Below are 14,728 nucleotides of genomic sequence, written 5' to 3'. Positions count from 1 at the left end.
TAGTTCACCAAAAACAGATATTTTCAGTCTTGTTATCTATCAGTTAAAACTTCATTGATCAGACATACTAACACTAAAGATGCTCCGGCCTCGGCACACGGATAATACATTATGTTATTATAGTTGTCTGGGCAACCACAATGTTTTAAGTCATTGTGGCAACGTTCAGCCAATCATAAAATGTAATGTCACAGGCATGCATAGGGCCCGACCAGATCTGACCACCTGAGAAGATCTGATATCTACACCAGCTCTGCTTTAGTTTTCTACCTGTTAAAAAGAGTGTTTCCTCTTGACTGTTACCAAGTGCTTTCCCAGAATTACTAATGCTGCATAATCATTTTATGCAGCTGGATTTTAATCTAACAAAAGGAAATGCATTGATCCAGGCAGAAATGTGATCTACTGTACAATGCCGGATATAAACTGGACCAGTTTGTCCTTTACAGTCACATCTAAATCGTTGTGCAAACTCAACTCAGTAAATAAGAAACTGATCTGTCTGGCTGTAGACAGCAGATGATCTGTAGTATCAGAGCACAAGTCTCAGTGACATCGCTTTTGAAAACATGTCATAAATTTTTACTATTGCGCTCGTCATTACCTTTGAGGGTCTCTCCAGGCTTAAACAGTAGTGTTCCTTCAGCAAACTCATAATCTGAGCCTGCGTTAGCTGTACCGTCCTCTGTGCGATAATCCACCTGGGGCAGATGGGAATGCAGAGGGAGGAAAAAAAATAAAAAAGTGGAAAGAGATAAGGGGGAGGGTGTCAGAGATAAAAGATAGCAGACATATGAAGAGGGCAGATTAACCACAAAGGGAGATCACAGACGAGAGGAGAGGATGGGGACGGAGATGGTGACAAAGAGAGAGATAGAAAGAACAAGAGAAACATCCTCATTAAACCAAGCCTTATGGTCAGATACAGTTTAATAAGAAAGGCTTTGAAGATAGCACAATAAACATCTCCTATGTTCATTTCATACTGTTTGCTTAATAACTGTACCCATCTTTCACATTCAGATGAGAACAGCAACAACAAAAAAAGGACATAACACAGCTCTAAAAGACAGGGAAAGCTGATGTCTGAAGTCGTATTGCTGGTGTGACTCTGGGTAATGTCTTTGCCTGGATATATTTTTAGCCCTTCATGAAATGTGCATGCTCTCAGAAAGATTCTCGACTTAATTTATTTTCAAAAACACTCATTCGGCGGCCTGATATTTCTGGTACTGTCCTAAGGCAATGTAATATTTCTACATTTCCGGACGTACGGGCTACTGATGTCATACATTTTCAATTAAAAAATGGGAGATTAATCCTTTTTTTTGCAATTTTCTATATATGTCTTTTTATTTATCGATTTCTTCTGTTGCCCTACTCTGGCAGACAGGAATATTGTGACACAATAGAGAATTAGGGATTTTTTTTTTTTAGAATTGGATAAAAAATCTTTGTAAGGCATAAAGCAACTTTGTCACAACCATTGCTCAAACCATCCTGAGTTTGGGTGCAGTTGTAGGGCAGCAATCATATGTTTGACTCCTGGCCTTTTGACCTTTGCTACATGTGTCCCCCCTCTCTCTAATCCCATTTCCTGTCTGCCTAGTTTCATAAATAATGAAATAAAAAAAATATATATATTTTGGAAGGCGTCACTGCTTGATATCAATACAGAAAACCTGTTGCTCTATAAGGTAAAGGTTGAAATAATAGAATCCATCGTTCTGTCTTTGCGCAGGAGGTCTTAGTATCTCCATTTAGTATCAGCCATTGAGAAAAAAAAAATAAGCGAATCCAAAATGCAGATTGTCACTAGCTGTAAACATTTTGCTCTAACTGACCAATCAGAGGACAGAAAATGTTGACATTTGAGTTCGCCAGCTGACCCTGTGGTGAAAAACTAAAATCTGATTGGTTGAAGAAAATGCTCCTTACTAATATTCGTAAGGATAGATCAGCAAAGCACAGCTAATTCTGAAGGCTCTGTGCAGATTTAATTGATATAGCAACACAGAGAGGGGTTTTTGTCCAATCAGGCTGAAATCTGATTGGACAAGGAAATATAGCAACCACATAACTGCAATGCAAGAAGTGCAGCCAAGATATAAACGCTACAAAATAAAGAAAACAGATTGTTTGGAATAAATTAATGCAGTTAGACAGAAGAAAATTAAAGTTGTGAAGATTTTTGTTTTTGTTTGATTTTAGGCCAGCAGTGAAGGCTCTGAAGGCCCTTTGGGGACCGAATCACCTATATTATAATTCTATATTTTGTGGACTAAGCCCCTGATGATGAGAATGTCTACCTGTGCCCCTGGTCTGAACTCTACCATCTAAATGTTGCAGCTGACTTTGAAACCTATCAGAAAATTAGCTTCTTGCTACGGACAGTTAAAAGGAGCCTTTAACCTGTGCTATCAAACAATTTTGGTGAGGCATCAGTTTGCTGATGACGGCTGGCAAGAGTGGCTTTCATTGTGATCTTTTGCTGCTATAGCATTCAGCATCCACACATTTTCAATAAATGTTATTTGAGATACTGTCTGTTCTATCATTCAAAGAAATCTGCCCATTATGTAATGTTACAAAAAAACATTTTATTTTTACTGACCCATTTGTCAGTAATCTATGAATCGCATAAAAGATTGAGTGTAAAAACCTCGGCAGATCAACAGTTTGTGAAATACTCAGTTAAGCCTGTTTAGCACCAACAACCATTCAATGTACAAAATCCCATAAATCCCTTTAATTCCCCATTCTGGAGCACAGTTAAAGCTTTAGTGACTTTTTTTTCTTCGGTACTTCTAGATGCCTTAATGCATTCAGCTGTTGCCATGGCTGTTTCACCATTTGTGTTAACAAGCAGTGCAACAACCTGGGAGTGCTGCGGGGTTCTGCCTCCATGACTAATGCGGAAAAACAAACAAAAAAACTCAGGATTTTGAAAAGATTCTTAAAAAATCTACTTTAACCAGAACCATTTTCTACAGCTGCACATTTCTTCAAAAAAAAAAAAAAAAAATCAACAGTAATGATAACACAAACCCCTTTCGACAATAAATGCAAAGCAGGAAGTTTAAGTAGGAATTAGAAATGAATGGAAATGCAAAACAACCACATTTACATGCAAGAATGATACAAACACTACTGACACCGTCTGTGTTTCAGGGTTGAGATCAATCAGTCTCTGCAAAAGGAGGAGTTTTTCTAAGACGTATGCAAAGCTAAAAACTGGAAAGCAGCAGAGGAAGGTGTTCTCTGTCATGCCTCACAGCTTACTGCAAAACTCTTCTATCATCTCAGCCTCATGACAACATCCAATTACAAAAGATAACAAGGACTTCTAAACCTCCTTGAGGGGAAAACATTTTATAAGAAATATTAGATGAAGACAAAAGTGCTAGAGCTCTGAGTGGTTGTTTCCTCTGGTGCCTGTTTTTATTTCTTGCTGTGTCTCTTAGCTTCCACCTCTAAAAAATTGTTAATCTCAGTGGACTGTGATTAATTTTAATAGAAACTCACTTTGACAGTAACTCCAGGGTCTCCTCCATGTCTGGCAACTGTAAGATTCAGGGAGCCGCAGTTTTCAAAGCACTGGTATAAAGAGGGTTCGAACTCCATCCTAATGGTGTGAGGGTCGTCTTCCTGAGTCTGAGTCTCATTGCTGCTCACTACCTGAAAAACACAAAGGAAAAAGAAAAAGCGTACGCTCAGGTGAAATGTTATCCAACAGCTGTTGGATGTCAAACTGAAAAGGTCTCAGCTCCTCACCTTGCGAGCCTGATCAGCGGCGTGCTTCTTCAGTATGTTCCCTGCTCCGATCATCATCCTGGTTGCCTGGATGCGGTAAAATGCTCTGCTCTTTTGCTGCTGCATCAGAACCTGATTAAAGAACACAATCAACAGACAGACATGAAGGGAACTGGGAAGGGAAATCTGATGTGCTGCACACACAGTAAAATATTTGACATAATCAAATTTATTTCAATATCAAAAAAGTAAATAGAGGTTAATTACCATTTTAAAATTAAGATTCCATTTTTTTTATTGAAAAACCTATCAAACCATGAAGCTACACGCTGCCATTAAATTTGCAGTGAATAAGAACAAGTCTTTAATTTTCATCCATTGTTCTGATTTATTCCAATTCAGTCAGATTTGAGGATCTCCATTATAAACAGCTTTTTTAATGTTACATCAATTAATCTATCGGAGTTAAGTCCAAACTTTGACTAGGACACTCCAAAACCCTGTTCCCTGTTCCGTAGCCTGACTGCTTTTAAGGTTAATTTCACAAACTGAAACATTCTCCTTCTGGTTTTTTCTCTTAGCGAGCAAAAACTAATGACTCCATAATTTACTTTAAGTCATACAGTTTATTAGAAGACAAAGACCAACACAATAATACTTTAAGGTAGCCAATACTTTGTCATGGCACTGTAAATAAATGGAAAAGGCACCATATTTATTTCCAGTTTTAAAGTCTGAAATATATATCTAATGATGCTTACCAATGCTACAGAAATGATTTTTAATAAAACAGCACGGTTGAATTGTAATCCTAAGGATGTCCCAAATTGAAAATTAACAAATTGGCTACGCTAGTGGTGAAAATCATTACATTCAATCGACTCTTTCTTGGCTGGAAACAATATTATGTTTGTAGGAAAAGGCATTAGAAGGCAGTCATTTCTGGCATTGGAAACACACATAAATACGTAAAGCTTCCACTGTCACTTTCCCTTGTGCTGACAACACTTCCACCTGACCTCTGCTCATCCAAACACTGAGCTGTGTCCCTCTTGGTACAACCCATTTTACAACAGGTTTATTTACATTACAAGCCGCTCAAATTTAAAGGGTTGATGACATGATATTAACATTTTCTAGTATTGTTTTGTAGACCAAAACATTATCAAAGATGATAATGGAATTATTTCAAGGGTGCAATATATTTTTTTATCAAAATACTTCTTCCAGTTAAAGGTCACTAGCAAAACTTAAGCCTGGCCAGCCAAACTGATACGATGTATACTTATGAGTCTGGTAAGAACCTGGTACAATTCTAATGATGATGGTTCAGTTTTTTCCTTTTCTCCAGCTCACCTGTCTAATTGGTCCAGGTACTGATTAAAGACGATCATTTCCACCTGGTTCCTCTGCTATTTATGTTGTTTGCTTGCCTTCCATCAGTGCCAGGTTATTCGAGCTGTTTGTTGAGATTAACTCTAGTGTTCTGAATTTTGTTCTGCTTTCTTGATTGTGACCAGTTTCTGCCCTGTGGATCCCGATTTTTGCTTTGCCGCTGTCTGTTCTGTTAGTCTGATCTGTCCTAGACTGATTCCTGGATTCTACTCTGCTTCTGAACTTGGACCTGTCTTCTGACTCCTGCTTTGGATTTCCCCTCAAGGACACTGTTGCTTCTCGGCGTCGGCTGCCGCCTGCTCTGCTCTCTCTCTAGGAAATCTGAGGGGGGGGGGCGCCTGCCTCTAGCTGGGGACTAATCTCCTGTTTAGATTTAACTATTTCCTCCGGGACTGGGCTGAACTTTGAATCAGGTCAGTGACTTTTGCTCCAAGTCGTGATCAGCCCCACAATCCAGTCACTGACCTGTATTTCCTATCTCTGCAGAGATTCGCCCTGCAGCTGACGAGCAGCCCTGATGAGCCTTCCTGTTTGTTTTAAAATAAACGCTTTGAACTTTTCCACTGCCTGTCTCGCCTTGAATTTTGGGTCCAACGATCTGAGTTCATTAGAAGGTCAGCATCATAAGGTTAGAACCGATATCTACAGGTGTGATGCAAAACCTACAGGTGACATATTCTGGTTTCGTAATTTTGTAGTTCATGAAACATGTCAAGCCACTGAAGAAACTCTCCATTGAACTGCTTTTGAGGATATTCAACTAAATTCATTTTATTTATATAGTGCCAATTCACAACAAGTGTCACCTCAAGGCACTCTATGGAGACAATTCAACCAGATCATACAGTCAGATTGGTTTAAAGTTTTCTATCTAATGACAACCAGCTGATTGCATTGACTCATTGGCTTGAAAGCAACCCTCCCATCAAGCATGCTTGTAGCGACAGTGGAGAGGAAAACTCCCTTTTAAAAGGAAGGAACCTCCAGCAGGACATAAGGTGTGTTCTTCATTACATTCATGACTTAAATTATAACGTTGCTCCATTGCGGTCGCTAGATTTTGTTATGCTAGCAGAAGAGCGCTGTTGTATTATGGGTAAATCTGGCGCTGAGAATAAGGCATTACTAAGTCCCGCCTCCCGTGCTTTGATTGGTCCTGCCAAATCTGGCCAGAGTCAACGGTGGTTTACGCTCCGTGTAATTCAGTTTGGCCGGCCAGGGTATCACTGCTTACTGATTAAGGGAGAAATATTATAAAAAATATTTGGAAAACAACTGGAGGCCCACGGGGAGCGTAAATGTTGCTGTCTTGATTCAAAGCTTACTGTGCTTAGCTTCTGAAACACCGAAGCTGAGCCTAACTTCATAATAATAACGTGGCTCTTCGTACTGTATTAGGTTCATGATTTTAACAGAAGCTTCAATGGAATTTATGCTGTTTTTTAATTGAGGCAATGAGGTTTCACCTTATTTTTTTGGGAAGGAAACATGCAGATCTAACAACCCTGGCAGCAAAGGGCAGGTGGAGTTCCAAGCTATACCTTTAAGAATATAGTAAATCATTTCTTTTAACAGTGATGGGGGATTTATTTGAAAGATTGTGTTCATTTAAAGTGTTATAAAGTCATTTATATTTAGAAAGTAATAATTGGTTGTGCGATCTGGTTCAGAGGTGTAGCAAGCTGTGTTTTCTACTGGAGAAGCTGCGGTCATATAGCCATCACCCTCCGGCTCACGGTCTGACTCCGTCTCCATTATAGATTGTTGAGGGTTCTACCTCTGACATCACCACACGGGGATGGGTTTTTGCTAGCACTAGATCAGAGTGCTACCGTGGAGCTTCTCAATGTAGGATATTTGTTTTAAAAATAAGTATATTTGAACAATTAATTGATATGTTAATAATGTTAAAAAGGCACTAAGCTTTACCTGGGCAGCTATTTGTTCAGTTTACTTTTTTTTGCTGTCATGGTTAAAAAAACAATAACGATTTAAGTGAAAAAAAAGCGTATTTGATATACAAATGTTCGTATTTTATCACAGTCTCAGTCGACCGATCCCCAAAATATCCATTGAGGATTTCTACACCTGAAATAAGGGAGGAACTTCCAACCGAGAACAAAAGGGGGACATTATATTTTTTCCTGCAACCCCCGTCCAAATTCTGATCAATCACATAACTGTTGTTAGACACAAAACAGTTGAGTCCAGATGTTGTCTCAAGACCTAACAGTAAGAACCACATAGACAGAGCAGCTTTTGGAGCAAAAAGAAGATTTTCGCATCTCTGGGAGTAGGTAATGGCCTTCAGAATAAACCTCAAAGCTATCCAATCAAAATCAGCTGCCACGTCAAGTAAAACTCACATTCGGAAACAAACTAACTGCTCTTTGTAGCGGCGGTTGGCAAACAGTTTTTAGAGTGTGTTACCCTCTCCTTCTGAAATGGAAAGTGAACAAGAAAGGAATCTCTATATGTTCCAAGAAAAAAAAAATGTAATCCTCTAAGAATAAGGTTAACGTAAATAAACAATGGGATAAATATCAGTGGACTGTACCTGATAATTAGCCATCTCAATCAGCTGCTCCATGTCCTTGTCTGGGTGCCTCTGCTTCAGCTCCTTCAGTGTCCTCGCCATGTCTCTCCTTGCTTCATCATCCTCATCCTTTCCACCCTCTACCATCATTCCTCCGTCCATCCCACTGTGGCAGTTCAGAGCAATCTGTCCATCCAGCTCCAGCATATCCATCTTGGTGAATCCACCTGGACCCAGCGCTCCTCCACCTCCATCCATGCCGCCGATCCCTCCATCCCCTTCTGTCTCAATGATGATACCGCGGTGCTTGTCTGCACGGTAACGCTTGCGGACATATTTGTAGAAGAGAAGCCGTCGGTCAGCCACCCAGGCTTGTACGACGCAGAGAGGGAAGCAGAGGAAGGTGAGTACAGCCTCCCAGACCTGTGGAGGAAAATAGAATGGGTGAAGGTATATCTTTTTTAGTGCTTTCCACTTCCCTTTTCCCAATTCTAAACCTGCATCCTTACCTCAACCTCTCCAGGTGAAATAACACTCAGAATCAAATAGAGCCAGATATAGGCAAAGACACTCCAAGCTGCTGTGACAAAAAACACCCGAAGGTGTTTGATCTTTCTGGTCTCACCGTCGGGAACCACATAGACGCAGAGGGCAATGATAATGAACATGTTGAAGGCGGCGCTGCCCACGATTGTACTAGGACCAAGTGACCCGGCCTCAAAGCCGTGACCACAAACCTGCAGGTAGGAGGTTAAAATAAATCTGGTTATCAATCCTGTTTCTTATTGCCTGATCTTCTGTGCAGCTTTCAGCCACATCCTGGACTCACCTCAATAACAGACAGCAGAATCTCTGGAGCACTCGAACCCAAAGCCATCAGAGTGAGATTAGAGACAGTTTCGTTCCAGATTCTGACCGTGGTTGTTGTGGTCTCACCGTTTGGCCTTTTTATGGTTATCTCTTTCTCTTGGGATGTTATGACCTGAGGCAAAAAATGATAACAACAAAGGGGAGCAAAGGCTCAAAAGGAGTTGGTATAAACAAAGTTAGCTATCATACTAAATATTTATTCTTCTATTGCTAGACAGTGAAGATCAACGAGGCTTAAAAGACTGACGTACCTCTATGGATGACATGAACCGGTCCGCTATAATACTCATGCCCAGGAACATATAAATAAGTGCCACAAAGTAGACAATAGCCCGGGCCACTTTATCTCCCACAGAGGGATTCTGAGGATTCCACACAGGAAGTACGACTCCTAAAACACAAAAATTTAAATTGCCTTTTATTGTCAGTCAAATGATTGTAATCAGTGCATTTACCTGCAGCCTGCAAATGTGATAGTCCTGAAGCACAGGCAGTGGCAACACAACCTTGATATCGATCTATATGTCTAGTTTGCACAACAAAGTAATTAAAAAAACAACACTCAGAGTTTAAGCAAGATTTACCAATGAGATTAGAGAACTGACATAATCTAACAATTAATATCTCACTAACAGAAATATATCAAAATATATAGTTTTATTTAAACATATATGTATATTAGTGTTCCTTTAAGCCTCATAATTATGATTAAACCAACTGAAGATATCCAGGCATTCTATATTGAATCTTGTTAAATGTGACATTTTCGTAAACTTCTAAAAAGTATAAGGATCTTTTTCCACTCAACAAAGAATCCTTGCCATATATATATATAATGTTTTTAAGATCTGAAACATTTAAATATGAGATTAAAAGCAACACTATAATAAATTTGATGTGCTAAGTGCTGCACACATACATAAAATAATACAGCATAATCAATTCAAATGGAGAGTAATGTTGTTTAAAAATAGTTTGGTTACAAGTACAAAATAGATGCATGAGTCCAAAACAGGGATATAGACAGGCAGGTGATGAATTTATCAAGAGCTAAATCAGATATGGAAACATTTTGAAAGGAGCTGAATTTTAACAGTGATACAAAGCACTAAGTGGGCTTTCAATCTTGAAATTTAATGGAGGACAATTCAATCTGGGTTCCAGGACAGGGGCTTTTTAGTCTGCAGTGAGAAATGAGAAAATCTCATACAAAAGACATTAGACAGGCTGTTTATAATCATACAAAAAAAAAAGAAATATGACCTGACAGTTTCTGCTGGGTCATTTAATTTTACAACAATAATAATATTAATAAAAAACAACATTAATATGTCAGATTCATGCTGTGTGCCAAGTTTTAATCAGATATTCCATTGTTAGCAGCTACAGAACAAATTAGCTTTGGTTTCATTGGGATGTAAAACTATTATCATATTCAGTCAAGCAATTCTAAAATTGTTAGATTAGGCAAATCTATGAATCATCAGCAGAACAGCACGTTTTTTCATTGTAGCCGGTTACCAAAAGAGTAAAATTAGATATGAGGAAAAACTGGAAACTTTAAAAAAAAGTGTTTAAATATATGCTTATTTGTGTCAGTTTTTCCATTTTGTACAAAAGTGAAGTTTCTAAAACGATACCCCACACCCACCTTCCTGACAGGGGTCTCCACTGGCTGTACAGTTCCCTGAAGAATCTGCATGGACTGGAGCAGGGCAGGAGAGTAGGACAAAGAGGGAGGTGAGGAGGAAGAAAAGCGAAGACGATGAAGAACGGGATGGCTGGAGCGAGATGAAGGCAGATGTAGGGACGGACGGTGCTGCAGGAGCCATTGTTACTGAGGAATCCAGGCCTTGGATTAATTATCCCTTTTAGGTCAGCTCAGAATCAGGTAAGGTCCACAACCTGTAGGATGACAGAGAAAAAAAGAAACCTCTTTAAAAGGATACCTTAGTAACCGTAAAAGGTGTCTGTAATTACTGCTAAACCCAGATCTAAAAATGTCTCGTTAAAGTGAAAAAAAAAAGCCCTACTGCTAGACGGCATTTAAAAATAAAGACTAGTTCAAATGTGATTTAAGGCGGATTCAAGCACATAAAATGAAAAAAGCAATAAAAGCGGGTCATTACATGGGAGGAAATTAGAGAGATTCTTTAAAGGTGATGTAAACTTCATTGCACTTTTGGCCTACAGCAGAAAAGGAGCTGCAAATAATAACGATTTGAGCCTTCATTGGATTTGTTCTCCCTGAGGTCCTGACAAGCACTGATGAACAATAATAATCCTCTCCTGTTTTCACCTCAGACCAAAACAGACAATAAAAAAATTATACTCTTATGTTTTTACAGTACAGCCATGAAGACTGTTTTAAATTGTGCTATTATCTATATTATCGCAACATGTGTATAAAATCATATTGAATTTATTTATTTACCATAAACAGTTTCAGGAAGTATTTAGATACAGTTTTTGTATTTTACTAAGGGATTATTTCTATATGCCTAATAGTGTATATGACTTACCACAGTATGAATAAATGGACTGCAGTGATTGCAGACTCATCCTTTCATACAGCAAATGTTAGTCATGATTATGATGAAATCATATTCTAATATAATTTTATAGGTTGATCAACAGCAAAACAATATTGTAAAACAGACTAAAACAGTTGAACAAACACTGTGCACTATTTTATTAAAAGCTGTAACATAAAAGGAATTGCTTATTTCTTTTGGGCAGGCATTGCCTACTAGAAATGATAATGAACTTTACCGGTAAGCTGCACCACACACGACTTAATTCTATATTGCCTATCAGAGATGTCCTAATCCAATATATATACTGGATATTGGCCCGATATCAAGCCAAACAAATAATATTGGATTAAATTGGCCTGTACCTAAAATCTCCGACGTTACCATGCTGGTGATAAATACACTTTGCTTCTGTCTAAAGTTTATTTACTTTATTTATTTACTTTATTTATTTACTTCAATTAATGACTTTTGATCGGATGGATTTAAACCTCCAGCCGTTGCGCCAATCAGCTTCTGGAACAACATCACTATCGCTAAAAATATGTCTTTTATATTCTTATGTGTGATTAAGATGGCTGAAGAAAAAATAAAGAAGTGGATTCTTAATTATTTCAATATGATATTTTTGCATTTGGGTTTCAAAAACAGAAAAAAAACAACAGTTATTTTTTGTGAAGTAAAAAAAGTAAGAGAGACCAATGGCTGCAGCTGGCATGAGGAAACAGACATAGATAAAATTAAAAAGAATGATTGAAAACTCCTTGTAAGGTGCTAATCTGGTTTGTTGATTCGCTTAAGTTTTTACACATTTTTTTAATTCGAAGGAAAGATGTTCCCTTGCAATCAGCTATCCAAGAAAAGGCACAATAAAAAATAGATCACATAAATAAATTATTGTGGTGTGTTTAGAAAAAACAGACAAATATCCCAGATGTTCTAGTGCTGAAGTACATTTTAGTTGGAATTAAAATATAAGGGAACATTTTTGTATTTTCTTTTTCTGCAGACTTCTTTTATTCCGTTTGATATCTTCCCACACCTAAGCCAACAGAGTACAGACAGAAAAAACTGTGAATTAAAAAAAGGAGCTTTAAAATTGATTTTTCAATAACACCATAACGGCCTTGAAAATGGCCTATCATGTGTGATTCTTTATACACAGGTCATTACAGACACACATGTCTGTGCAGACAGCAGTTAATGCTGCAGTTGGTTTATGTGGGATAGAAAGCACCAATCCAAGCTTTGGACGCAACTATCAAAAAGCAACATGTTTCCTTAGTGGCCTTTCATTAATCTGTGGAAGAAAGGGAAGTGGAACTGTTCAAACTTCGATGCTGGGTCAAATAAGGGCAAAAAACTGTTCATAACCACAGAAATACTGACAAAACACATTTAGAAATGTTGTCTCTCACTTCCCTTTTGACCTAATCTGAAATACACTCATATTCACTGGACACAAAACTCCTTTCAGAAAAAACTCAAAGTACAAATGACCATGCTTAGTCATCTGTGGTGACATTAACATTGGGTCACTCACCCTGTCCTCGTCTATCTTCAAGGGTCTTCTTGTTCTGACAGCAACCTGTCACTTCAATGCTCAAGTCACTTCTCTCCTCTCTACTCCATGATGTATCAATGCTCCTATGAGGGCTCTTCCTTTTCCTATCTCTTCCTAGATCTTTGCTTTTCAAGTAAAAGCATCCCAGGCCGCAAAAAGAGATGTCCCTTTTCTTATCAGCACACCCAGCCCAAATTTGACTTTGTCTCTCAACTTCCTTAAAATTTAAAAGGTAAAAAGCAGCGATTATCCAAAAAGAACTAAAGTTTAGCTTCTTGGAGACAATCAGCAGAAAGGAAGTGATGAAAAAAGTCTCTTGAGCTGTATTGTGTGTTGTTTTGGGTTAAAGATCATCTGTATCAAGCAGCAATAATTAAAGGCATTATCAAAGAGTAAGAATAATATCATCTAGTATAAATAGATAAAAATTAGCCTTCTCATTAAAAAGCTAAATAAAAAACAACAAAGCCATGCCTTTACTGAAAAAGCACAATATACCTTCTAGAACTATAGACAATATTTTGAGCAAGTCGTGCATTTGAATATTTCAAGTCGTCTGCACTACTGAAACATACTTTATTCGGGCATTAGCAACAAAGCACTTTCACAAATTATTTTTAACGGGCACCAAAAAACATGAACACAACACCCCAGTCCTTATGTCTTTGCACTGGCTCCCTCTTAAGTTTAGAATAGATTTTAAAATATTGTTTTTTGAGGCTCAGCACCTCAGTACATCGCAGACCTCATCCAGATTTACTGTCCCCTGCTTGGTTTGAGGTCTGAGGGCCAGCTCCAGCTTGTAAATCCTTTATATATATATAAATGAACAACCACTTGATCAACCCTAATAATTTCCTTTTTCAAAAAAAAAAAAAACAACAAAAAATTTTTCTTAGTTGTTTAAGTCTAATAAAATATTCTGAATTAAATGTCAATAGGATGTCCAAAAACATCCTCTTCATGTCCTCAAGTTTAGATGTAACACATGTTAAATGCTACAGTAAAGCATACTTTGCATGTTTTCAATGTGTTCCACTAATTCAAAATATACAGTATTTATTGCCCAATTTGTAAAAAACATTGCATTTATTTTGGAAATCAGATCAAACTAAAGAGAAAAAAGAATTTGTCTTACTAGTTTGCTTTAATGTATCTCCGAAATTGTATTTATAAACAACTAAAGGGAGAAAAAGGGCTCCTACTGTAAGGCCTGGAGAGATTTATTTCAGGACTACTTTGAAACATCACAAGAATGTATTGCAGCTGGTAATCAAAATATGCATGAATCAAACCCTCTTTTTAAGTGTATGAAGATATGATGTCTGAACATAAAAAGAGCAATGTTTGACATTAGTAGGTGTTCTAAAATAAAGAATTAGAACAACAAACATTTTTATAACTTTGTGAATCAGAAAGAAATACCAGAAACAAAAAACAGCTGGAAGACAGGATGGAGGCAGACGAGGAGCATATTTACATCCACAGTAGAGCAAATCACACACAGGCTTTGACTTTATTGAAAGCAGTAAGAGCACTGACAGCAGCCGTCAATTCATATCAGCTAAGCTGTACCTCATTGCTCTGCCTCTGAACCAGCACACACACATTCTCACACACCCCCGCAGCCTCAAAGGGCTCGTGTCTAAGGGTTAAATGACATTTCCATTCAACATGTTTGCACAGAGTCAGATAGTATTTATGCTTTCACTTACCCCTCTCCTCCTCTACTCCATCCTTCATGGGTTTCATGTCTACAATATTGTGATATTAATAGTACAACACTTGTGTATTTCTTCCTCTGCCATTCGTCAGGAGGCATATATACCCAACAGTGGTAAATAGATCCGGATTTATGAACCCTCTGAGGGGCTACAGGAATGTTTTATTCATTGATTTCTCTGTTTAAGTTTAAATCTGGGGTCATTTGGTTTTAATGGACCATTTTCAGTCTGATTCATTTGTCGCATTTAAAGATATTGATTTGACAGACTGCAGATGAGTGGAAAATAACTATGAGGGTTATAAAATTACTGCATATTTCTTTCTTCTCGTTTTCCATACAGATGCATTAAT

At 37.9% G+C, this 14,728-nt stretch overlaps 1 protein-coding gene across 3 annotated transcripts in view; it reads right to left on the bottom strand.

Moving 5' to 3' along the window:
* The window catches only part of slc8a4b (solute carrier family 8 member 4b), a 142,008-nt gene that overhangs the window by 58,570 nt on the left and 68,710 nt on the right, over positions 1 to 14,728 (bottom strand). For 2 of the 3 annotated variants that reach the window (XM_038274794.1, XM_038274796.1), the window contains exons 2-9: positions 10,206 to 10,459; positions 8,806 to 8,945; positions 8,514 to 8,666; positions 8,194 to 8,421; positions 7,706 to 8,107; positions 3,775 to 3,885; positions 3,526 to 3,678; positions 605 to 701 (exon numbers count right to left, since the gene is read on the bottom strand). In XM_038274794.1, the coding sequence (XP_038130722.1) occupies positions 605 to 701; positions 3,526 to 3,678; positions 3,775 to 3,885; positions 7,706 to 8,107; positions 8,194 to 8,421; positions 8,514 to 8,666; positions 8,806 to 8,945; positions 10,206 to 10,386 (1,465 nt within the window). In that variant the 5' untranslated portion in view covers positions 10,387 to 10,459. Of the gene's footprint in view, positions 1 to 604; positions 702 to 3,525; positions 3,679 to 3,774; positions 3,886 to 7,705; positions 8,108 to 8,193; positions 8,422 to 8,513; positions 8,667 to 8,805; positions 8,946 to 10,205; positions 10,460 to 14,728 lie in introns of those variants that run through there. The other variant, XM_038274795.1, reaches the window with a different exon arrangement.

The sequence above is a fragment of the Cyprinodon tularosa genome, unplaced genomic scaffold, assembly GCF_016077235.1.
Source record: "Cyprinodon tularosa strain WSP-4 unplaced genomic scaffold, ASM1607723v1 ctg93, whole genome shotgun sequence".
NCBI classification, from domain to species: Eukaryota; Metazoa; Chordata; class Actinopteri; order Cyprinodontiformes; family Cyprinodontidae; genus Cyprinodon; species Cyprinodon tularosa.
This window is presented reverse-complemented; position numbering and strand designations above follow the sequence as displayed.